Below are 25,912 nucleotides of genomic sequence, written 5' to 3'. Positions count from 1 at the left end.
ATGCAGCCAGTCAGGGCTCAGCCGGCCTGGGTGGAAGGATGACCACATTCTCAGCTGGAAAGACATCCCTTGACTGGCCTGGCAGCCTGGATCCCTTGGGTGACTCCAAGGTCCCACGTAGCTCAGTGAGACTTTCAGTAAGTGCAGTGTCTCTAAGGGGGGGGTGTCTGCTGAGGTGAGGATACCATGGTTGCCAGGTGTTCGGACCACAGGAAAAGGGGCACAAGCAGGAGGCAGCGGCAGCCCAGATACAGCTCACGGGCCACGCTGCTTCACCCTTAGCCCCCCGCCAACCCACAACACATGCTACCCTGCCTGTGAGCCAGACAGCCGGGGAGGCAGCTGAGGCCCATTTATTGGAGTGCATCCTGTGTCAGGCACTTTATATGCTGAGCACTTTATATGGAGTGTTGTTTAATCCTCGTGCCAATTTTACAAAGCCATTGTTAATGTAAACCCCATTTTCCAGATGAGAAAAGTAAGGCACGTTGTTTTTATGCTTGCTCAAGGCCAGCCCAAAGCCAGAAAGTGGTGGATCCAGGATCCCACATACAGTCAGAAGTTCTTTGCCCCACTTTTCCTCTGCGGTCCGTGTGGGGCATCTGCACAGCAGAGAGGCAGCAGTGTTGTTTGGAGGGAGGAAGGGCAGCTGCAGCAGCAGAGTGGGAGGGCTGAGGCCCTGTGCTGGTTGTCCTGGCACTGCCCTGGGAGCAGACCATCCCTCCCGTGGCCTTAATGTAGGCCTCAGAAGACAGGATGGAAATCTAAGCTTTTCATTTTTGGAGAAAAAAGAGAGAGAGTGAGAGCACGTGAGTTTTGACTGGAATCTGATCCTGGAGAAATGCAGCAAGTGCCCCCGTCATTCTGCAGGAATCCTGCAGACCCAGTGGGAACTTCCCGCCCCAGGGGGAGCGCAGGGCCAGAGCCTGCACCCCACAGCCCAGCCCCTGACCTTTCTGCCTGCCTTCTCTCTTTGGGCCAGAAACCCTCAGCCTTGTTGTTTCAACTGCTCCAAGCGTTTACCAGCTATTGTTCTTGGAAGCCTTTCTGTGATCTTAGGACCTTTGAGAAAAGAACAAACAGCTAGAAAAACACAGCATAGTTAAAAAATGTTTGTGATTTTTTTGTGTGCTGTATGGAACAAAAGAGGCATTCAGGAGACTCAGCATTGTTCCAGGGGGCGAGGATGAAAAGGCCCGTTAGGCCTTCTCTCCTTTGGGAGCGTCCAGCTGATGGTTGTAGGATGTCCTTAGGGCCGTCCCCCCAGTGTCAGGCTCCTCCCCTGTGCTCCGGCCGGGGCCTGCACCAGGAACTTACTTAACGCTTGTGATCACCTTAAATTCTCACTCGGTTTCTTTCTATTCTTTTCATCTCGTTGGGAAAAGGGGGTCAGTATTATCACCCAGTCACAACAGTTGCATTCTATTTACCCACTACCCAGTCTTTTACTGGATGTCTTCAATTGCCTGTCCTCCGCAGCAATAATAAAGTCATCCGTAGTGGACATAGTAATTTCCCTTAATAGATCTTTATTTCTGTTTCATTATGTAGACGCTATCTCCATTTTATCAAAGGCAAAACGGAGGTTTGAAGAAGGGAAGGGACCTGCCCAGTGTTACTCAGCTAATAACTAACAGCTTCGATGAACACAGAGCTCTTAGAGCGCTGCTATTACGAGGTCAGACAGTTAAGTTCGCGAACTCATCCTAGAAAAAATGCTACATACCTAATTGCTGAATGTCACTACGGTCACCTTTGAAGTACTCCCCTTGGGAAGCTGTGCACCAATGCCAGCGCTTAGTCCACCCTTCAAAGCAATTTTGGACTCTTTTTCTGGAACGGCCATCAGAGCTGTCATCCTACTACCCTTGATGTTCTGAATGTCATCAAAATGTCTTCCTTTTAATATTTCCTTTATCTTCAGGTAAAGAAAGAAGTCATTGGAGGCCAGATCAGATGAGTAGGGAGGGTGTTCCAACACAGTTATTTGTTTACTGGCTAAAAACTCCCTCACAGACAGTGCTTTGTGAGCTGGTGCACTGTCATGATGCAAGAGGCATGAATTGGTGGTGAAAAGTTCAGGTCATCTAACTTTTTCACGCAGCCTTTTCAGCACTTCCAAATAGTAAACTTGGTTAACTGTCCAATTGGTACAAATTTATAATGAATGATCCCTCTGATATCAAAAAAGGTTAGCAATATCATTGCAACAAGTTCGCAAACTTAATTGTCAGACACTGTTTTCCTCCTTCAAGGAACTAAATTTTGAAAGCATTCTGACTCAGCTTTTTTTAGAAATTCAGAAACATTTTGGACATACTGTTGTCTTTATCGTTGAAAGCTATTTCTAGGATTGGCGCTCCAAAACTCCAGGCCCAGGCCTCTCTTATTCTGAATCAATTTATTACTCCCTTGGCAGCCCCCAGCGTGTATCCTGGGAGCCCAGGTTCAGGCCCCCGCAGCAAGCCTGTGACGTCTGGCTTGCCCGCCACCCCCACCACAGCCCACAGCCCTCAGTAGGCCACTGTAAGGGAACCAGGATGCTCATTGGCCTTCTCCAGGACACAGCTTCATTGCGTGTCCTCTTTCCTCCTGCCATGTTCATGTCTGGTTTAATCTGTGCAGCCTTCGTGAAATGGCCAGACAAACTCAGTGAAATGCAAATGGAGCTGAGTGTGGCAGCTGGGGTGTAGTCCTTTGTGCTAGGACATACGTGGTGGCCTTCTTTCACCTTCTTCAGGGGAGGGTTCTTAGGGACATTGGAAGGGCCTTTGGAACTGCCTTTTCCCCATCCTGCTCCATCTTTCCTTCAAGTTTCTTCTGAGAGACGGTACAGATTTTTTCCTTTGGGGGCTTGCACATGTGGGTCTTTGCCTGTATCCTGTCAGAACCCCCATGTTTCACTGGAGGAATAACAACTTGACCTGCCATCAGGAAGTTCCTGAGATGTGTGTTTAGCCCCCGTCAGAAGCAACTGGGGATATTTAGTCAAGAGAAGAGAAAACCCATGGGGGCTTTGTCACTGTCCTCATGTGAGAGAGGACACACGCTTATGCCTCCAAGGGGTAGCTACAGGAGATAGGACTTAGACCAGAGAGTAAAAACTTTAATGGGGTAAAATTCAGCACAATGTAAAAAAGAACACACTTTAAATATATATAGTTTTCAGAAACTAGAATATGTTGTCTTGAGCAGAGTGCATAGAGTGCATTTTCTCTCCCTGGAAATAAGCATTTCTCTGATGAGGAGGCTGGAACACGGGGTCCAGGGGACAGCAGCTCCAGTCCTGCGTGAGGAATGAGACGACCGTTTCCCTGTCCACCTCTTGGCCTATGATCGCACCCTCAGCTCCCACAGGACTGAGCCAATCCAGAATGGGGCCCTGGGGAGGGACCCTGAAGGATGAAGAGGGTGAGGGAAGGAGGAGGCCCCTGGCTCCCCCACCCCGGTCTTAGCCTTCGTTTTTCCTGGTGAGGATGATGTAGCAACCCGGGCCTGTCAGTGATGTGAAGGAGACTTGGCTTTGAGTGCAGCTGGGCTGTCATGACCAGTGGATGTTCTGATGGCTTCTTGAGAGAGGAGAGAATATGTAACATCTCACTAATAGAGGCACGCCTTGCAGGCAATGGGAGAAGCTTGCTGAAAACAGCAGCATGGCAGAGGGGCAGGTCTTCCCTTCCAAGCAGGCTTGAGTTAGAAGCGTGGACTAGGGGAGAGCAAGGATTCCCCAAAATCGTGACCTTTTTGCTATTCATCATTCATTATTCATCAGTGCAGAAATGTGCGTGTGCGTGTGGGTGTGTGAAAGAGGGAGACAGAGAAGAGAGAGGTGCATGGGTTTTGTTTCCCTGTCTGAGCTCCACACTAACTCATTTTAATAACTTGGAATCTGCCTACTTCTACATATGTTTATAAAAATTATATAGTTATACACGTACCCATAAACACATATATAAGTGTGCAAGCTTTTAAAAAAAGTAATTGTTTTACAATAGTGGGCTCACATTAATCACATTTACTGCATATTGCTTTTCTTGTTCATCAATACTTCATAGAAAAATCCCTCCAAGTCCTCTGGTATACCTCGTCTTTCATTCTTTTTATTCCCTTTTATTCCTTAGAAGGGAGGATCTATATTTTATTCAACTATTCTTATATTGGGCATTCACTTTGTCTCTAGCTTTTTTTATTGATAAATAACTACCTCCATAAACATCCATAAACTACTTACATAAACATCCTTGTACGTGTGCGTCCTTATGAACTATGGCTTTTATTTCTGAGATAGATTCCCGAGAGAAAGCGTGCTGAGCTGAAGGATATAGTATTTTTATTTTTGATCAGTGTTTCCAGATTGTTTTCCAAAAAAAACTACAATTCTCATTTCCACTAGCAGTTGGTAAGAAACCCGTTCCCCCAACCCCACAGCATTAATTTTTATTTCCATGTTACTGCTAGCTGGTCTGATGGGTAGACCGTAATATCTCCTTGCTACTTTGACTTTAATTTCTCTGACTCCTGTTGAGTCTGAGCAACCTTTCATTTGATTATCTGCCATTTCCATTACTCTTCCATGAATTACCTGTTCATATCCTTTGCCTGTTTTTCTCCTAGGATCCCAGGGAGGGACCCACATGACTGGGGGGCAGCTGGCAAGCCAAAGATGTGTTTCCCAACAGCCTTCACCTAGTTCTGGTGACAGTGGGCACTCATTCCCTCCCTTCCTCTCACCTCCCCTTGGCACAGTTTTTAGAGCCCACAGCAATGATAAATTAAATCATTTACTCCCAGGGGTCCCAGGGTAGGGGTGAGGGAAAGCTGAAAGCGAAACTATAAGCAGGTGAGAGCTGACAGGCTGGTGTGTGGGTTAGTTGCTACTTCTCCTTTGTGTGGCTCTGGGCAAGTTCTTTTTTTTTTTAAACAATGTTTTTTTTTGTTTTTCTGTTGTTGTTTTTTTAATTTTTTTATTTTTTAAGGAGGGCTCAGCTCACAGTGGCCCATGTGGGGATTGAACCCGCAACCTTGGTGTTATTAACACCGTGCTCTAACCAACTGAGCTAACCGGCCACCAGCTCTGGGCAAGTTCTTTAACTTCTTGCTGATGTGAAATCTGCATCTGTGAAATAGGGAACAGACACTGGACAGAGTGGCACTTGGTCATGCATCTGTAAGTGGTACAGATATTGACCGATGTTTACGAAGCTTAAAGTCTGGCTACTATCCCAGACCTACTGAATCAGAATCTACATTTTAATGAGACACTCCCCCCTCCTTCCCCGAGTGATTCATGAGCACGTTAAAGTTTGAGAAGCACTGGCTTCAAGCACACTGATTAGCGTGGTGAGGGGAAAAAACAATCCAGTGGAACTTGCCTAGAAATGTTGCCGCAGTTGTGAATTTTGAGATGTATCATAGAGCCGGTGCAGCATGGCTAGGACACTGACGTTAGCACAAGTTCTTGTCTCTTGATGTTCAGGTCTCTTAGGACCTGGAGGAATGCAGCACCTCTCTCCCGTGGTGACAGGGTACCTCAATTTAAGAAAACTCAAATATACCCAAATCCAGTGGGTTCCTGCCTTCCCTGACCTTACATCACACCAGGCCCACACTAATAAACAGCCGCTCCAGCCAGCCCGGCTCCCTTCGTGGCAGATACTTGATGCTTCAGCTGCCTCGACTCTGGGCTCCCTGCCATGTCTTGTACTTGCAGCTCCTCATCACTAGCCCTGTCACGTGGCTTCAGCCTTTCTCTTTTGAGCCTCAGCTTCTCCAGTTTTCACACCGAACTTCCTCCGTCAGACCTTTTCACCCGCTGAATAAACACTACCAGTCGCCTTCTAGGTAACTGAGCCCCAGTCCTGGCATTGACCCGCCTGGCCTGCCCCTTCCACCATCGCACCTCAACCTCTGCCCCATGCAGACATCCCCCCCGTCCCTGTGCCCTCTCCCGTCTGTCTTAACCCTGAGGTGAGCCTGCAGGGTCTTCCTTTACATCTGCACTGGGGACGTTCTAGTCCACGCTGGACTAGAATGTGGTGCTCCTTTAAATGGCGCTGCTCCTACAAGCATTTCTCCTGTGGCTCCTGCGGCTCAAAGCTTGCTTGGTTTATCCGGATGGTTTATCAATCAGGGGCCACTGTAGGTCTTTTAAGCAGAAAGGGTTTAATATGGGGAATTAGGGGCTTACAACACTGTCAGAGGGGCTGAAGGACAGCTTCTGGACTGGGCCTTTTGGGCGACTCCTGGATTGTACAGAAACAATGTTGTCAGCCAAACAGCCGTTTCTGGACTCTCCAGGAAGCTGCAGTATGGACCCCCAAAGTTGAAGTCCAGGGATTACAGAGTTCAGACAAGAAGAGGCCACCACCACCTGTTATTTGTTTGTTTGTTTGTTTTTGTTTTTGATGCTCAGGAGGCATGACGTCTGGGTTCAGGATGACCATGAATTCTTCATCAGAAGTGACAGCCAGACGCTGCATTCCCTCCCTCCACATCTCACGTGCATTTGCTTGGCACATGACTCACATGCAGAGCTCCAGCCTGGGAGTGCGGGAAACACGGTACCCCAGTTCTAATCTCTCAATAGGAGGATGAGAGGAGGGTTTGTGGGGAGCCAACCACACATCCACCTCGGATACATAGGACTTTGATAGGTGGAAATGGGTAGGGGCGTTCTGTACTCACACTCAAAAACTGGCCCAAGGGAATGCACAGAGATCGGACCCTCGTTTCTTCCCAGACTCCCCTCGAAGGAGGAAGTCCCTCCTTCCCGATAGACGTGGATCCACTAGCAAGGAGACCATCGTGTTCCTTCATGTCTCTCTCCTTTTCTAAGCACAGAAGATACTACTGCCTTCCAGAGTGCTCCAGAAGCTTTATATTTTTTTTATTTTTCCTTAGTTTGACTTGATTTCAGAGTGACAAGCTGGGTAGAGATTCAGGAAGTACGACTGTAGTAAGTCATGTGAGCATCAACATTATACGTTGTTTGTTTTGGGTCATTAGGATTTTGTGTCCAATCCTGCTATTCGTTATTACACATGTAAGGGGGTGTTCTCCCAGCGCTATAGTTAGCAAGAACTTTTCCTTGCTCATGACATGCTTGTATAACATGACTGCCTGTGAGCTTTGAGGGCAAAATGTGTCCCAGGTGTTAGGGAAATGACAGTGATTTGGGTCTCAAGGGACTGGTGGGAAGGCTCTCAGTTTGAGGATACATATGGAAGGCTGCTCAGCGGGGTATGGCTGCTGAACGGGCCGGGTGCTTAGTGCAGAGAAGGTAAGGGTGGGTTTGTAACAGGGGGACATGGGATTTGGGCTCTCAGGTACCTTGGGCAGTGCACCTCTTCTGGGTGCCCAGTCAGAGCCCTCTCGGCCTCGTGCTCATATCCGGGCATGGTCCCTTATGCAGAGGAGGCACTCAAGACGGTTTATTTATTACATGACATAAAATGAAAAGAGATTAAATGCAGGTAAGAATTAGGAGACTCGTGATGCTCAGCGTCTCCCAGCTCTCCAGGAAGCAGTCACTCCGTGGGCCCTCAGGCCCTCATTTTGGGGGAAGGAAATCCAGGCAACTGTATTCAGGGCTTCACCTGGAGGAGAGAGAAGGTGGCTGCCCCCTGGAGCTTTCCTGGAGAGCATTCAGAATGGGGCACAGTTTTCGCAGGATGGTAAGTTGCCACCATCCTAGAGCAAAATCCAGAGGTGGTTCTCCAGCAGCTCTTCATCCTGCTTCTTAATTGAATCTTGGAATGCATTCTGGGTTTTCCTCCCTGGGACCTGGCATGGCAGGCCTTTGTGATTGGCTCAGCACGCTTCTGCCAGCTAGGATGCTCATGGTCCCCTGATGTCCTGCCAAGCGTTCCCTTGCTTATCTTTGCTCATGCTGCCCCTGCCACCTGGGGGGCCTCTCTTCTCCCACTTCCACCTTGAGAAATGCTGTCGTTCACAGGCAACTCAGTTATGCCTTCTCCCTAGCATTCCTCGGCCGCCAGCGATAGCAGCTCCCTCTTCCCCTGTGTCGATACCCAGAGTACTTTTCTCTTCTTTTCTCCTGACCATCACCCCTTTCTGCTCATTGGTTAGTGCTGTGGATACTGCTCATTGGTTAGTGCTGTGATGATTGCTGCCTCATTAGTTAGTGCTGTGGATACTGTGTGGTCTCCTGCCCAGCCCGCTCTATTCCCAGAGTAGATGTCAACACGTTTGTGGAGTGAAGGATTAAAAAGTGAAGCAAAACATCCATAAAACAGAGGGGACATCCCAAACCAGTTAAAAATAAAAGAGAACAGATTCTGACAGAAAAGAGCAGCATAGCAGAGTGGCTAAGCCCATGGGTGCTGGGTTCACACTACCTGGGTTAGGTCCTGGCTCTACCACTTAAGAGCTCTGTGATCTCAGGCAAGCCACTTAACCTCTCTGTGCCTCTGTTTGCTCATCTGTTAAGTAAGGATAATACCTAACTCACAGGGCTGTTGTGAGAATTCAACTAGTTTAAGGTATATGAAGTTCTCAGAACAGTGCCTGGCACATAATAAGTGTTAATCTATGCAAATACCGCCCCTCTCCTTTCCCCCAAGTAAACTTTCAGAACTTTCTTACTTGCTTGTCAGAAGACAGTTCCAGAAGTTGGGGGTTTTCTGATCTCCCACGGGATCTCTACCTTTACAAAAACCCCACAGCTGTGGCCATATCAGATGGAGATTTTTCCCTGAGAGGGCTCCATCCTTCCTACGGAAGGAAGAAAGGGCAGAAAGTTCCACTGACCAAGGACCAGCTATGGCCAGGCTCTGTACAAGGGCTACTTGTACAAAATGCTGTTCACAAAGACCTCCAGATGTGTATTCATATTCCTACCTCACAAGAAGCTAAAGCTCCAAGAGGATCAGCCTGTGGCCAAGGTGACACAGCTAGTCAGTGGCATGGCTGCTGCTGAAAGATAGATCAGACTCCAAAACCTATGTTCTCTTGGGTGCTTTGTGTGGCTCCTCTACTGCCTGGGGGCTCGGAGATGAGTGTCTTTGTGGTCCCCTCAGGGGCAGGGTGGGGGTGGGCTGGCCTGCTCCACGTTGCCCCATAGGTGTCAGGAGTGAGAACAGTAGACTCTGTGGGCAGATCTTCCGAGGCCGTGAAAACCCACCAGCAGCCAGTAAATCATGGTTTATCGGTTGCCCAGTGTTTAGCTGTAATAGTTCACAGAACCCGAAAGGCCTGTGGGAGGGCTCTCAGTTTGAGGGTGTGGAAGGCTGCTCAGCAGGGTATGGCTGCTGAACGGACTGGGTGTTTAGTGCAGAGAAGGTAAGGGCGAATTTGTAATAGGGGGACATGAGATTCAGGAGCTCTCACGTACCCTGCTGTAGCCTTTTGCCAAGATGTCACTGAGGTGTCAGCAAGCCTTGTTTCAATTTCCTAGTCTGTGGATTCTCTTGGTTAGAAATGGTCGTGTTGGTTTTAAAACTGATTATAACCATCTTTTTCTCACTTCAGTTGTTGTGGTATACCAACTTACTGGCCGCTGTTAGCACCCCCTCATTTGCGCAATATTTATGCAGTGGCAGTAATGCCAAGTAAACTGTAGAAGAAATGAGTTCCTGAGGCATTTACAGCCCATCTTAATGTACATGTAAGGGGATGTTCTCCCAGCACTGTAATTAGCAAGAACTTTTCCTTTCTCACGATGTGCTTGTGTAACATGCCTGCCTGTGAGCTTTGAGGGAAGTATGTGTTTCAGGTGCATATATAGTATGCACGTGCTACCTGAAGCAAGCTTCCTCCATTGGGGTGACCAAATGATGTCTTATATTTATATCTTTTAGCCCCCAGGAATCATGGAATAAGGACACCTTACCTCTATGTTAAGTCTTGGAGTTTGTATTTTTGAAAATTCTATTCTGTTGTAACAGGTAATACAGCCCTAAAGCTCTCCGAGCACAGAATATATTAGAGGCCCATCTTTCAGTGTCACCAACTTGAAAGCTGCAGAACTCTGTGGGACAATATATGATTCAAGAGTCACTACCAGTGGTGGTGGGTGTGGGGGCTAGAGTTGGCCCAGTGGCGTTCAAACTTGATTGCAATTAGATTAGCATGTCCCTTTTCTGCTGCTTATAGAAGTTCATAATGACAGGCACACCTCCTTCATGAGAAACACTGGGTGCCATCCTACGCCTGCCCCTGGAGAACTGCCCGAGCCAGAGGGAGGACACACAGCCCACCCAGAAGTGAGCCCAGCCCAGCCTCTCTCCTCTCACCCTCTCCCTGTAATTCTTTCCCTCTCTCCCTTTCTCCTTCCCTCCCCACCCCCACCTCTCACACCTCCCCTCCACTCACCGTTTCGGGTTTAATTGTGTCCCTGCAAAATTTCACATGTCGAAGGCCTAACCACCAGTACCTCAGAATTGGACCTTATTTAGAAACAGGGTCATTGCAGATACAATTAGGATGAGCCCTAATCCAAAATGGTTGGTGTCCTTATAAAAAGGGGACATTTGGACACAGACACACTCACACAGGAAGAACGCCATGTGAAAGATGGAGGCAGAGATCAGACTTTGATTCTACAAGCTCAGGAACGGTAAAGATTGCCAGCAACACACACACACACACACACACAACACAACACATCCCCCCCCCCCAATCCCTCCCCACCCCCACTTGGGAGAAGCAGGCCTGGTTATTAGCACCTGATAGCCTCTCCTCCAGATGGTCAGGTGAACAGCAACTTCTTAGTTGTAACAAAGGCGGCTGCCAGGGTGTTGGCTTCTCATGTGGAAATACCATGTAGGTGCCTTCCCTTTAAAAATTGTGCTCCTGTGCAAGGATGGAGGTCTGCAAACACGAAGAGATGCATCTGGTGTCATGCAGGGAGTGTGAGTTTTGGGGGCAGATGGAGTGGCGTGATTGAAAATCCTGACTGTGCCATTTTCTAGTTACTTCATTTCCCTGAGACTTTGCTGCCTTTGTGATATGTTGGAAATCATAATAATACCTTGGAGGTTGTTGTGAGAACTAAAGAGAATACAGGTAAAGCTCTGAGCATAGTGCTTGGCTCACAAGATGCTGCCTTGATTATTCTTATTAATAAATACTTTGTGGGAAAGGACTTTAACAGTAGCACGTTGTAGAGGACAGTCCTTGGATTTGCTTTTCCTAGGCTGAAACACCCTTGGGGTGTGTGTGTGAGTGTCTGTGTGTATGAGAGAGAGGAAGAGAGGGGGAGATTAAGTTATATGTAAATTGTTCTTTATGGTTTGTAGAATTTTCCAGCTTTTTTACTTTGAACATGTTTTACAAACAAGAAATTTATTTTTTAAAAAAGGAGAAATGTTTTACTAAGTCTCCAATGAGTAAAACAAGAGTTAGATTCAGCAACTTGGTAACAGTTGAAGGTTCTTGAGAAAGGATCCCATTATACCTAGTTTTAGGATTTCTTTATATCTTGCTCAGATTCCGTGTTTTTGTAAATGTAGTGGTTTACATTTCTAATTAGCGTTTAAGCCTGGTTGGTTTTCAGATGCAGTTATATTTAGTCAAGAGAAACAAGAATGGATGGAGGAGTAACACAACATGGTTGGCCCAGCCCGGAACTGGGACTTGGGCCGCGCGACCCCTGCCCCTGCAGGCGCGTGTGGGGGCTGGACTCCCACATGGGGAGTGTGTGAGGGGAGCTGCTGAAACCAGAGGAGTTGGCTAGGGATGTTTCCACCTCACCTCAAGTGCCACCTGGCTTACTGAGTGAGAGGAGAACAGCATTCGAGTTGTCACCCGGATTGGCTTGTTGTGTTTGTTGTGTGCAGGGACCTCCCACGCACTAGCAGGCAGCCGGGGTGGAAGAAGGGTCCCCCTGGGCAAAGCCCTGGCTGGCAGGGGATTTCTCCAGGCTCGGTTTCCATTTTCCTCATTTAAGTTGTGAGGTGGCCGTCTCGCCGCGCCTGCCTCCTGAGGCTGTGAGGGCTAAACTAACACTGAGGGGACTTGCTCCTCACATGAGGTGGGAGACATGGGAAAGGGATAATGGTGGAGAGAATACGGATTGCTGTGGAATTTTGCCCCCTGGCACTTTGTGTCCCCTTCTTTTTGAAAGGAGTTTGGAGGCAGCTTTTAGTCTTGTGGAAGTGAAGCTGTAAATTGAAGGTCGTTCTAGTCAGAAGAAAAAACAAATGCTCTCTGTACGAGGCAAAGGGGGGAGGTGACTCTGTGTGTTTGGGATTTGTTTTTATTTTCTAATCTTGTTAGCAACAGAAAAAGACTAGGAGGAGCCTCTGATTTTATTACCATCCAGGGGCAGTTTATCTGTTGTCTGTGGGATCCCTGGCCAGATGTCCAGGGCTCCGAGTCTTCTCCCTCCCGCCTCCCTCTAGGAAGGTTTGGAGAATTCAGCAGAGGCTTAAGAGGGATAAGTGCTCACGGTCAGGTTGTCCCTCATCCCTGGATGGGGGCTGTGTGGCCTGTTGGTACTGAGGGAGAGTGCATTATAGCCTGAGACGGAGGTGGCAATGGGAATACAGTGGTGAAAAACAGATAGAAAGAGGACTTGGCACCTGTGAGCTCCATTGGGTGGCCATGCTCAGAGCTGCTCTGCAGAGCGCGTCCCAGGAGAGACCCTCCTCCCCTCCTCCGTGAGTGCAGTTTCACACCTCGCCAGCAGGGGTCTCACCTGTGTCACAGGGCTGCGTGCAGGTGGGAGAATCTTCTCTGGTCTCTTCCCCCATACAGTGTAGAATCACTGAACTCTGGAACGTTCCAGCCTACTGAGATTTAGACTCCATTTCGAGGCTCTGAGAGAGGAAGTGTCTAATCCCTAGAGAGAGGGTGTGTTTGGAGCCAAGCTGGGCCCGAACCTTCTAGGGGAGAGGACGGGTGCAGAATAAAGCAAGAGCATCTCTCCACTGTGAACATTAATGAAAGATGGAATGAAAGTAGATTTGTCTTCCACAGAGAGATTTTTCATTTTTCCTCAAAGTGATACTATAATTTTATTGATTGTTTGATTATCACTTTATTAATGATAACAAGTTGGGCACTTTGCCATAAAGAGCCCACATCTAATTTAAAGCATCCATTTCCATAGAAATCAACACCTGTGGAATTCAAAATCAGTAGTTAAATGCTAAACATCAGTGAAATGCTGCCTGAAATTAATCAGAATTTTTCATACTTGTTAAAATGTCAATATTCCAGGAAAAGATAAGGCTTTAAGCTTAGTAAGAAGTAATGATAACAGGATAAGAGAAGGTGGGAAAACAAGAGGTATAAGTTTAAATGCTGGTGACAGTTGGCACAGTCGCCGAGAAAGGAAAAGGTAAGCCCAGCGCTGCTGGGAATTCCTTGGTTTCCTCACAACCTCACCGGCAGGTAGAATGCCTGCAGGCATCCTGCAATGGTGTAGAGAGCTCTCACTGACCCCTCGGCCCCCAGTGGGTGGTTGACACCAGCCTCCAAATCATTGCTTAGTGGCCTGTGGGTGGACACGGGGGTGTGCCCTTGGCTGGAGCTTCCAGGGGTGGCCGATGATTTCCGGAAGAGTCTGAGCTGCTCACACCACAAAGTAGCACAGGGAACACACCCTCCCAAAGTGGTCTCCCCGCCCAGTTGAGCCAGGCGCTTAGAGCAATTAAAGCGCTTAATTTCCTTTTGACTGCTTCTTTTTATAAAAACTGTAAGTAAACTGCTCTTGAGCCATTAACCTTTAAAAGCTGTGTGTTGTTAAAGGATGATTTCTTGTTATTATATCATAATTTTCTCCCCCATCTAACACATTTCTAACGCACACATGCCCTTTTTTTAGAGCAGAAATTTAAATAGAAGTCTGCTAGATAATTTTGTGTGTGAGCCTCCCTACTGTGGCATTTTACCATTGGGCTTAGATTGAATGCAATGCAATAATATGGTATCCAGATACCATGTTTCCCGTAAAATAAAACTGGGTCTTATATTAAGGTTTGCTCCAAAAGATGCCATTAGAGCTTATGTTCAGGGGATGTCATCCTGAAAAATCATGGTAGGGCTTATTTTCTGGTTAGGTCTTACTTTTGGGGAAACATGGTATGTCTGTACTTCTCAAACTTTGATAAATATTCTGGGGACCTTTGTGCTTGGGGAGTACTTGGGGGTTCTCCAACCCACAGGATAAACATAATGCATCTTCCTGAAGAATCGGTTTTGCTCAAATATTTAGTAGGGGGGAAATTGCTATATTAACATACACGGAGTAGGACAATTAAGTTCACGAACTTTCCACCGTGTAAGTGCGTGGTGGAAAGTTCGCTAACTGAATTGTCCGGCCTTTTTGTATATGGGTATATTATAGAGGAGACTATTAAAGTTTTATAAATCTTTTAAATAAGACATAATTTTACATGCTTGGCACTGGCTGTCCCAGGACCCATCCACGCTGACCTTTATCCTTTCCCTGGGAGAAGTTTTAGAATCTCTGGTCAGTATTTTTTGTGATACTATTATTTTATCATGAACTCGGGGTATGAGACAAAAAGTGAATGAATGTTTGGTTCTACCTGTGAATACAAGGAGAGTAATACAGACTATCCAGTGGTTCCCAAAGGTCAGTGCGGCCCCATCACAGACACCCAGGGAACCTTTCAAAATACAGGTTCCTAGGCCTTCTCCCAGGGGGATTTTGATTCGATTGATCTAGATGGGGCCTCCAAATCTGCATTTGGGACATGCACTCACAGTGATTATGGCCTGTAGCTAGATTTGGGAACCAAAGAACCAAACAGTTTATCCTGACTACAGATGCAGAGAAAGGGGCTATAAACTAGTATTCCACAGACCAGGTGGAAGAATGGGTATTTTTTCCTGTAGCCTTTTTTGTTGTTGTTGTTGTTAATGTTTATTAATTGCCAGCATTTAAAATCAGGATATTTAATAGCTTTCCTTTAAAACTCAGAAATCTGGACCATACCAGGCCTGCCTTCTCTCCAAGGCCCATGGCCAGAGCTGAACAATGGCAGCCCATTTCAAAGGCCCATACTCTCTGGGTCACCATGATCTGGGTGTCCTCCCCCGCCCCCCAGCTTCACTCATTCACATCGCTGCCTGGCTCTCTCGGCGGTACAGGTTTTGATCCCTGCCTAGTGAGCTGTGCTCATACATAATGTGCTTTAGTCCAACTTGAACATCTGAGTCACCACATCCTTTTCCAGGGAGCAGCGGGAATTGACTGCTGCCCCCCACTTCCCCTTCTCTGCTCTCAAAGAAACCACTCACCTTTGTTTCTACCTGGGAAGTGAATCACTTTAGAGAGAAGGACTTCCTCTGATGAAAAGAGAAGGACTTCAAGAGAAGGACACAGATTTATGGCGTCTGTTTATCTTTCACTTTCCTGTGCTTCTTTTTCTCTTTCTAGAACCACATTTTTCTCTCCTGGACCTGCCCTTTCACCACACACACACACACACACACACACACACACACGCATGCACACAGATGCACACACGCACAGGCGCATACACACAGCGATCCCACACGGTCCTCTTAATGGTTAGGTCAACCAAGAGTGCCCTGCTGACCTGTCATTGTCACGGGCATGCACTCCATTTTTCTTTCACCATTGGTTCCATTCTAAACTCTAGGTCCACCTGTGTTTAATATATAAAAAGGAGCCCTGACACCATTAGGGGATAGTTTTTGAGGTTGTTTTTTTAATTGTTGTTTTATTGAGAAATAACTGACACACATCACTGTCTAAATTTAAGGTATACAGCAGGATGGTTTGATTTGCATGTATTGCAAAATGACTACCACAATAGCTTTAGTTAACATCCATCATCTCATATATGATGGGTACAATAAAGAGAAAAGGAAAAACATTTCTCCTTGGGATGAGGAGATAGTTTTTCTAGGAAAATGCATGTAGAATCCCAAAGACTTGCAGCGCTGACCTGGTAGAGCATCCTCCTTCTGTGCCCTTGGCGGGGAGGCTGTGTATGAGCACACGGTTGGGCAGGGACATGAGGCACCGGCCCCACTCAGCAGTCAGAAGCATGGCCCCTGCTCCTGTTTTCTCCTGAGATAGTAGATGGGCTCTCGTTTATTCCATGAGGTCAAAGGACACTATCTGCATTGGACGCCATCAAGATTACGTTGTTTTTCTATTTTTAAAATTGTTTTTTAGTTGCCCAAGTCCAAAGTCACATTCTCTTGCCTAGTGTCTTCGCCTTGATGGACTCCCAAGGTCTCACGGAGAATGCCTCTTCCCTCATTTATCCGTGGCTAGGGAAAGGCACAGACTTGTGAATGTCAGTAACCTCCAAAAGCCTTTAAAAGGCAAAGAACATTTCCTTTTTAAATGGAACCCCTCTCTTGCCTTACCTAGAATGATTCTGGGCCCTGAGCATGTAGGGCTTAGGCCCATATGACCCCAAACACCTCCAGAAATGGTGAATACATGCTGCTGGGGTGGGGCTGCGTGTCTGCTCCTCTTTTTCTTGCAACTAAACCACCGATTGACCAGCATCGAGGCCCAGCCGTGGGTCCCCAAATGCCAGGCTCTTCTCCTGAGCAAACCACCATTGTTACATAGGATCCCCAACCACACCTTCTGCCTGGTGCTTGTGGCACCGACGGTCACTGGTTAGCCCCGCTCTGCCAGTCAGGTACCGGCTTTTCACTCCTCAGAGATATAAAAAGGTCAAAATCAGAAAACATGCAGTCCAACCTCACTGTTAGAAAAATGTACAATCAGACTGGCCAGACGTATTTTCTGACACATCCTAACTTCATATATTTCATCTTAATAAAGGGCCAGGTATTCTCATTTTCATTGAGAAAATATGTTACTCAGAGATATGTGTATAACCGCCATATTTTACTCAAATCTCACTGAAATGTGTAGTGTACAAATAGTGGGGCTAATTAATGTTTGAAAAGATTTACTTAAAGCAGATAGAAGCTGTATACATTTCGAGAAAAATTAACAAGAGGGAAGGGAGTGGTTTTGCAAAAGAGGATGTTTGACCAGTTTCACCATGCGGCGCTCTGAGAGTTTAAGTACTAACCTGCCAGGGGACTCTGTATGTTTTCACAGTGTGATTTGAGCAGCTTTGGTAAAGGCGGCAATAGGGATACAGTGTTTATTCTGTGCTGTAAATTAATTAAGTAGATTATGTTCAGTTTGATGGTACATGTCCAGGCTTTAAAAGGGTGGCACTGCACTGGCAGGTGGCCCGGCAGGCTCTGGAGATAAGGTGGTAGTTACTGGTTGCAGCCTCACAGTCATGTGCTGTGAGGGCCTTCGTGGGTACCCCTCCGAGGCTGGCTGTAGCCGGAGTTCTTCCCAAAGCCCTTCACAGACACTGGCATAGGCTTTGGCTGTTTGGCCGCAGTGTGGAGTCTGCTTGTCTCAGAAGAGGTAGGTTTTATCCCTGTTGGTGGTGAGAGCATACCTGTCTAAAAGAATTCACTTCAGCAAATACGGCCTGAGTCCCTCGGTCCTGCCAGCTACTGGGCTAGGCAGCGGGGATTCAGATATAAAAGGCACAGCCCTTGTTCTCCCAGAACTCACAGCTTCCTCAGACAGAGAGGCACACAGGCTGATTATAAACATCACAACCACAGAAGTGTCCAGGCCCAGAGGAGGGAGGAGGGAGCTTCACAGAGGATGTGGCCTCAGAGCTGGGGTTTTAATGAAGAGAAGTCTCTGGTGGGCGCAGAGGGAGAAGGACACTGCAGCCAAGAGGAACAGCAGCACACGCAGGTGACAGGTGTGGACTCCAGCTACTTGGGTCTGCGTGGGACACAGGGGAGGGGCCAGGGAGCAGAGGAGGCTGTGGTTGGACAGGGACAGGCTGGGGCTGGATTTTGGGGTCTTGTGTTATGCCTAGGAGCTGGATTGTGGGGTTGCATGTGTTATGCCTAGGAGCTGTATTGTGGGGTCTCATGTGTTATGCCAAGGAGCTGGATTGTGGGGTCTCATGTGTTACACCAAGGAGCTGGATTGTGGGGTCTCATGTGTTACACCAAGGAGCTGGATTGTGGGGTCTCATGTGTTATGCCAAGGAGCTGGATTGTGGGGTCTCCTGTGTTATGCCAAGGAGCTGGATTGTGGGGTCTCCTGTGTTATGCCAAGGAGCTGGATTGTGGAGTCTCCTGTGTTATGCCAAGGAGCTGGATTGTGGGGTCTCATGTGTTATGCCAAGGAGCTGGATTGTGGGGTCTCCTGTGTTATGCAAAGGAGCTGGATTGTAGGGTCTCATGTGTTATGCCAAAGAGCTGGAGTTAAGGCGTGACATGCAGTGAGGAGCCATCGCCCTCATGTGCAGGTAGAAGACTCTGTAGACGCCTGCCTTCTGGGCGTGGGGTCGAACCTTGACCCTGTCCTAGCTAAATCACTGTTTTGTTACCTGGGCAGTTAAGAAGCCAAGCTGTAACTCACGTCCCTTCCGTATGGGCCATGATTTCTGAGCCAACACCTCATGTTAGTTGCATGCAGGAGATTCAGAGATGTCCATCTGTCCTTCAGAGGGCCACGGGCTAGTGGGGGAGGGGAGGGACAGACATGGTTGGACCACTCACAGGGAGTGAGAGCCTGTTGTATGAAGCACTGGGAACAAGGGCGGTGGGGGAAGCATTTCCAATCAAGATCTTGGAAGTCTTTATGGAGGAGTCGGAAATTCTACATCTCAAGCACCCTCGCCTTTTCTTTTTAATGTTTTTTTTTGGGGGGGGCTGGGGGGTAAGGAATGGATCTTCTTTCTTTCCTCCCTTTCTCCCTGCCCTCCATGGTGCTGTCTTCCTATTTTTTGTTGTTTTATTTTTGTTATTGTTTTTAAAGTATAGACAGGCAGACATTCTTCTCTTCCCTCTCCCATTTGTGCCCATTGAGAAACAGATCCCAAATATTATCAAAGCTATATTTAGAAAACAGAGAAATTGTTCTTTAAAACCTCGACACTGAACAAGATTTGAAATACAGTTACTGCGTTTCATTTGTCATCAGATGGTCGTGTTTTTGCTAAGTTGCTCAAGGAAAGGGGCTTGTGAACTATGTATTATAAGTAATGGATTTCTCATTCAGCGACTTGACTGGATCCAGACTGACGTTGCAGGCCCCAGAGTGGCCTTGCTGGGTTGAGGGCTGCTTCGTGGTGTGTGCTGAATGTGTCTGTCATGGTCTGGAAGCCGGGGTGGTGATGGAGGCCAAGCACAGTCTGCCCAGCTGTGACCCCAAGTGTGAACCCATGCACCTGTGCCGAGGTCTGCTTTGTGCACCTGAAGCTGTGCAGGTTCATTTCTTTCTCTCTCAGGGCTTTACTATTTTAATCTGTCAGGAAGGGAGAAGGAGAGGAGAAAACAGTCCCTCTTCCACAGAAAGTGGTGGTGGTTTGAGAACCCGACCTCTGTCCCACATGTCCCGGCTCCCTTGGAACATTCCACGTTAATTATACAGTACGCTGCTGCCACGGTTTTTCCTTTGGCTTCCACAGCTTTGGAAAACAGATAAATTGTGATTGCATAGTGGTCTGTGCTCCAAGAAGGAAGAGGGGAAAGGAAAAGCAGAAGCCCTGTGGGGACTGAGGGCCTTGAGGTAGCCTGGAGACCACCATCCTAAGGGCAGAGTGGTCCAGGGACGGACCCCAAGAGCAGGTGCTGGGGATGCAGACAGAGAGCGAGGCTTTTGGTCCCTCTGATTCTACCTCAAGGCACAAGAGCTCCAACTCAGGTCCCCAACGGCAGAAATGGCTCGCCTCTGGCACCTGGGCTCCTCAGCAGGGCGATGCAGAGGTTCCCAGAAACCGTCCTAGGGTCTGGGTCCAGTGTCTTCTCCGCCTCCGTATTTTTTTTTGGTGGTAAAATATATATAACATGAAATTTGCCCTTTTAACTGTTTTTCAGTGTTCAGCCACTGGCATTAATTCCTTTCACAATGTTTTGCAACCATCACCACTATTTCCAAAATATTTTCATCACCCCAAACAGAAACTCTACCCATTAAGCAGTTAACTCCCATTCCCCCTCCCTCAGCCCCTGGCCCCCTCTAGTCTACTTTTTGTCCTTATGAATTTGCCCATTCTGATAGTTTGCAGAGGTGGACTCCTACATACTTGTCTCCTCCGCCACTGTCTGCTGCCTCCAGGGCCTGAAGCACAGTGTTCCAACCCCCCCTGGGCCCCCGGGGCTCTGTCCGTCCTTCCTCCCTGCTCATCACTGACGTCTTACTCTCTGGGGCCCTTTCTTGATTCCCCTCAACTACCCTGATCTTTTTCTATCGGGAACATTTGGTTTGAAGAGTTGCTTCCGCCCAACCTGACTGCTCTGTGTGAGGTTATCTGTGCAGGGAGGGTCTTTCCTCCACCCACATTCCCCTGCTGACCAGGAGCAGCTGGAGGGAGTGGCAGGGCTGCATGGCAGAAGGTGCTCGTCTTAGAGGACTGCATGGCAGGGATGTTTGTCTGAGTGGGATATTCACAGGGCACTCACCATGCGCTGAGGGTTCGTGGGGATGGAATCGTAAGAGGGGCCCTGGGGCCAGGCTGTCTGCATTGGAACAATCGCTTACTAGCTGAGTGGCTTTGCTAAATTCCTTAACCTCTGCAAGCCTCAGGTTCCTCATCTATAAAAGGGGATAATAATAGTGCCTGCCTCACAGGCTTGTGAAGAGTAAATGAGTTCAAGTGCGTAAGCCCCTCAGAACAGCGCTTACATGTGCTGGCGTGTGCTGCTTTGTAAGTGTTTGCCATCATTATTGCCACTGTTGTCACCTACGTCACAAAGTCGTGAGGATGAAATGAGGTAATTCATATACATTGTTTTAAAAGAGGCTGGCGTGTAATAAGCATTTAGTAAATGTCAGCTACCAGAGTGTGTGTGTGTGTGTGTGTGTGTGTGTGTGTGTGTGTAGGTATTTTTACATCAAAACCAGCTCAGCACTGAGACCAGTCCCAGGGGCTGTCTCCAACTTGAACTTGCCACATTCTGATACAGGGGACTGAGCCACCCCAGGTGCAAATAAAATCTATTCTGCCTGTATTTTCTGCCCTTTTAAAGACAAGAATAGAGAAACAGGAAGCCCCAGAAGATGGATGCCAAGGGAAGGTCTTCTTAGGCGTCTGGTTGAGGTAAAAATTGGTGCAGCCTGTACTAGGTGGTGGTGTCTAAGTTCACAGCCCAGTCGTAGCATTTTTACCTTTTTTTCTTTTTAAATGTGGAAACAGGTCATGTGAATTTGAATTCTTTCTAACCCCAGGCACAAGATCCTCACATTCCATCTCAATTCGGAAGACTGAGTGGGCTTACTGTTTATGTGGGTGCCTACAGTTTCAATCAAGATTCTTATTTTTTAAAACCCACAGAAGAAAAGTTATCCTCAATGAGAACCAAGCTTTACAAAACTTGTCTGTGCTCTGATTTTAATTGCCAGTTAAAAGAAACTTCAGTCCTGCCTGGTAAATAGCTTTGTGACTGTTACCAGGGCATGGAGAAGGGCTGGGCCTGAAGAAGCAATGGCTTCCTTGCAAATGTGTAACTTCCTGAAGAAAGAGGACTCAGAACTAGCTGGGAAGTGGAACTTCAGTTTCCCAAAGGCAGAGGACATGTATGTGTGTATATGTGTGCATGTGTGTGCACTTGTGTACATGTGTCTGTTGGGGGATGCACTTGGGAACAGAGCGTGGTTTCTGGGGATCACCTTGTTTCTCCTGAGCTCCATGTCTGCACCACCATCACTTACAGTGCTCCCTCTCAGGTCACATGTGTCCCTCCACACTGGACATGGGCTGGGACCATGCCGGAGTGCTCCCCCAGTCTCCCCTAGGTGGTCCCAGGTTCAGCAGTTTCCCCCTATAAATGTGTTGAAACAGCATAATTTTCTGATGCGAATCAAAGGGGTTTGTTTTTGTATGTGTGTGAGGGGCAGGGAAATCTAGAGTGCAGACTGGCTGTCAGTAAATGCTTGCTGAAGATAGATTGGCCATCAGTCTAATTTCTCCTCTGGCTTTTGCTTCAGACTCTAGAAGCAACACTGCTATATATCATGTATTGAGCTGGGTTCCCTGAGCCCCTAGCCTCTCTCTCTGGAAACAAGCAAGACCCTTGCTGAAGCTGCTTGAATACCTATAGGCCAGGAAAAGGGACAGTGAAGGAGGGGTTTGGATAAGTGGTCCTTTTCTAGACAGACTGGTTAATGCAGCCTTGAAAAGCACCTAGCTTTCTTCTGTTGAGCTGCTGACCTGCAGTGAGAATCAGAGTCACCAAGCAAGAACACACAACCCCCTCCAGTGAAGGCCACTCAGCCAGCAGGTCAGGAGGCGGCAGAGCTTGGAGCCTTACCCAGGGCTCTCCAGGCTGGCTGCTACCTGTGGGCCCTCGCTTTGTCCTGGCTCTTCCACCGTGTTAGCAGGTGTCATTGCTCAGGCGCAAGCACCCAAGTCACCAAGTCCCTTGAGGAATGGCCCGTCAGTGTGCCCTGAACAACCCCTTTCCCCAGCACCACATGCACAAGAACGAGATGGAGACCCTTGGTCTACGAGACAGGCCTTCGGGTCCTCTCCTGCCACCCCAGCCCCCGATCCCCTGGGGCGCAGGTTAAGTGCTGGACCCAGGAGTAGAAGCAGAAAGAAAGAAGGACTCTCATCGTCCATCACCTGTTTTACACCGCACTGTTCATGTGTTATTTCACTGAATTCTCTGGAAAAACCTCTTTTCTGAGCTATCACACTCCCTGCTATTGCAGGGAGACAACTGAAACCAAAGGAAGAGACGTAGCGTCTGCGAGCGCCTGCTGCTTCAGGGCCCGTCGGGACCTCGTCGCCTCCTGTGATCCTCACAGCAGTGTTTTGGGGTGTGATGGTTGGTTCTGGTGGAGCTGGCTCGGGGCACAGTTTGACTGACTCATAGTCCTGGTTCTTCCTCTACCTTCCTGGTGCCTGGAGTGTGGCCTGTGGACCACAGCATCACGTCACCTGAGCACGTGTCAGAAATGCAGAATCCTGCCCCTCCCACCTGCCAAAGCCCAGCCTGCATGTTAGCCTGATGGGCAGACACAAATTTTGTGCACACAATCAAGTTTGAGAAGCAGTGCCATTCACGCACAGCTGCTGTGTTGGAGAAGCCTGTGAGGGGATGCAGAGGAAGAGTTGGGTCAGCTGAGGGAAGCTTCCTGGAGGTGGACTCGAGCTGAGCCGCACCGGGGTGTCATGGAGGAGAAGCGGCACTCGCTCATCAGAATGGCATCGGCAGATACCTCCCCGTTCTGTGCAGAGAGGGGCTCCTGACGGTGCAGTCTCAGGGTTCCTGCCCGTGTGGAAGCGCAGATGTCATGGAGACACTTTGCACAGTCCCCACACAGCCAGAGACAGCGCTGCCTGGAAAGCGGTCCGCTCGGAGCTTGCTCAGTGAGACCTCTGCGCCTGGGATGCCCTTTCAAGGAGAAGGACGGGTGTGAAGTTTGAAGGGCTTAGTGTGGTAAAAGTTTCCCAAGATCCCACAGGGAGCCTGGCTCTGAACAAGGTGTGGGGATGAATCAGCAGTCACGTCCTCTGCCAACAGCCCTGTGCATTTGTGTCTGGACAGCACAGGCCGCAAGGAGGCCTCACTGGGCCTGTGTGCATGTGGGCAGTTGTCTGTTGCTCTGGGGCAAGGGGCCAGGTGACTGAGGAGGTGGAGGCCCCATAGGAGCGGGGAGCGGAGAGGACGCTGGCCGGCCTAGGGGTGTGAGGTGGGTTTAAGCAAAGCCTGGTGACACTGGGTATTCGTGCAGCTTGGCCCTGCTCTCCTGGGCGGGTTTGTTTCTTTTCTCCTTTGCCTTCTTCCCAAGGTGTGTCTACATCCAAGGTTTCTTGCTTTTCCTCAGGCTGAGACCTAGTTGGAAACTTGCGGCCTCCCCAGCAGGACAACCCTGCAGGTTCTCCACGGGGCAGAGAGCAGAGCCGCTCAAACCCCCATCCCCTTGGTGGCACCAGGATTTGTGGGATGAGTGCCTCCTCAGGGTGCAGGCAGGTGGGTGAAGATAAGCACCTCATTAGTTTGGAGATGTTTCAGGTCAGGGAGAAAGAGAGAGAGAGGCCGGCCAGGAACTGTTGGGGGGGAAAGGCCGCCCCCTGAGCAGCCAGGGAATTCCAGAAGGACAGCTCCAGGAGTAGTGCCCGCAGAACTGCTGCTGTTTTCAGATTACTTTCCTCAGGTAGTGGCTGGGACTAGCATCTGACTTTACTGCTAACTTTGATCTGGTTTTTTAAAGTTCCACTTTTCACGTTCACTCACATCGCAGTTGGCTGTTCTGATGACGCCTAGGCCTCGTCACCTGCCCCAGAGAGAGCTGAGGAGTCGTCACAGCCCTGTGGACAGTGGGCTGGGTTTCCTCTTCTATAATACTCTGCCAGCTCCAGGCAGCCCCGGGCATGGACCTGAATAGAGTGCTAGGTGGGGAGAGAGGGGGAAGGTAGTTCCAATTCTTCTCAGCCTGTATAGGGAGCACCCCAGGCATGGCAGAGATTCTGGTGAACTGTCTGGATGGCATGGAGAAGAGACTTGAGCAGCACAGATCCAAGGAGGGACTAAGGGGTACACTTCCAACTTGAAGGGGAGAAAGATCTCCCTAGGAAATCGGCGTGACCTGGCAGGGAGGCAGAGGAAGAGCTCTGTGGCACCTGCCCTGGGTGAGGTGAGGGTGGCCGCGGTCTGAAAGAAGCAGGACAGGCAGGTTTGCTCCAAGTCACCTGGAAAGAAGGCAACATTTAAATGGGCCACACAGGCCAGCATCTCACAGCTGTCCCCTTTCCCATCTTCCCAGTCTGGTCCTGTGTCGGAGAAAGGACCACAGGGCCACAGCGTATCTGAGCTGGGAAGGCCTCCCTGTTGTATACGTGGGAGAACAAGGCCCAGATGGGTAAGTGACCTGGCCAATGTCACCATGCAAGTCAGTGATAATGATTAAAACAGTTGTTGCCATTTATGCCGGTTCTGGAGCGCTCAAGACAGAACCCCCAGCATGGCGCTCCTTACCCTCCTTCATCCCCTGTATCCATCTGTCAGTCCCCAGGTCTTGTCCTGTGCCTGCTGACCGTCTCCCAAATCCTCCACTTCTCTCCCTCCCTGCTTCCCGGTCACTGCAGCAGCGCCCGCCCCGCTGGTCTCGCTGCTCCCAGCCCCGCTTCTTCCAAGCCATCCCGCTCTCGTCAGTGACCTTCCTCACACAGGAGCTGCCTCGCTTTCACCCCTTTGTGACTCGGCGTCAAGACCAGCCTCCGCCCTTCCTCACAGGCCTCTTCCTGGTCTGGCGCATGCCCCCTGCCCATCTCATCTCATCAGGCCGGGCGCTCTCTCACTGCCACCTCCACTCTTCACCTACCTGACTTTTCACGTCTGGGCTGAGATGCCAGTTTCTCCAGGAAGCCTATTTTGAAGCCCTCAAGACTGGATGAAGAGCCTCTTTTGGGGTTTTAGAGCTCCCCGCTGTTATGCCATCCCATCTCTTATTAACGCTGACTGGTCTGCATCCGCCTGTCCCTTTCCCAGCACTAAGCTCCATGAGGGTAGGAATCATAGTTGCCTTTCTTCTGTTGTGTTGTCTCCCAGGGCCTAGAACTGTATGTACATAGGTTTTCAGTGAGCATTTCTTGAATTAATAATTGTGCCAGGTTCTCCTCTGGCCCTTATGTATGTCTCTTATTTAAGCCTCATGAGAGCCCCTAAAAATGATCTCATTCTCTCAGTTTTACAGATGATCACAATTTAGAGAGCTAAGCAGCTGGCTGTCGGCCCCACCTCTAGAAGGGGCAGCGCCGAGACAGGAGCCCAGGCCTTACTCCTCAGCCCCTGCTCCTAACTGCTGTGCTCGTCGGGTGGAATTAGACAGACTCTACCCTGCAAGTGTGTGATCTCGGCTGAGACCCCTGGCATGCTTAGAGACCAGGAAGGAGCCTCAGTTCCAGCAGTTAATTGAGGCACAGGG

General features: G+C 48.8%; 1 protein-coding gene across 2 annotated transcripts in view; it reads left to right on the top strand.

The window, feature by feature from the left end:
• Nucleotides 1-25,912, top strand: part of XXYLT1 (xyloside xylosyltransferase 1) — a 165,250-nt gene that overhangs the window by 123,559 nt on the left and 15,779 nt on the right. The window contains exon 4 of one of the 2 annotated variants that reach the window (XM_074329703.1): nt 6,413-6,590. The exons of the other annotated variant lie outside the window; for it this stretch is intronic. Coding sequence (XP_074185804.1) covers nt 6,413-6,575 — 163 coding nt within the window. The 3' untranslated portion in view covers nt 6,576-6,590. Of the gene's footprint in view, nt 1-6,412; nt 6,591-25,912 lie in introns of those variants that run through there. 2 annotated transcript variants of the gene reach the window in all.

This window comes from Rhinolophus sinicus, linkage group LG01 (assembly GCF_036562045.2).
Source record: "Rhinolophus sinicus isolate RSC01 linkage group LG01, ASM3656204v1, whole genome shotgun sequence".
Lineage (NCBI taxonomy): Eukaryota > Metazoa > Chordata > Mammalia > Chiroptera > Rhinolophidae > Rhinolophus > Rhinolophus sinicus.
The sequence above is the reverse complement of the archived record's forward strand: the minus strand, read 5'-3'. Positions and strand labels throughout refer to the sequence as shown.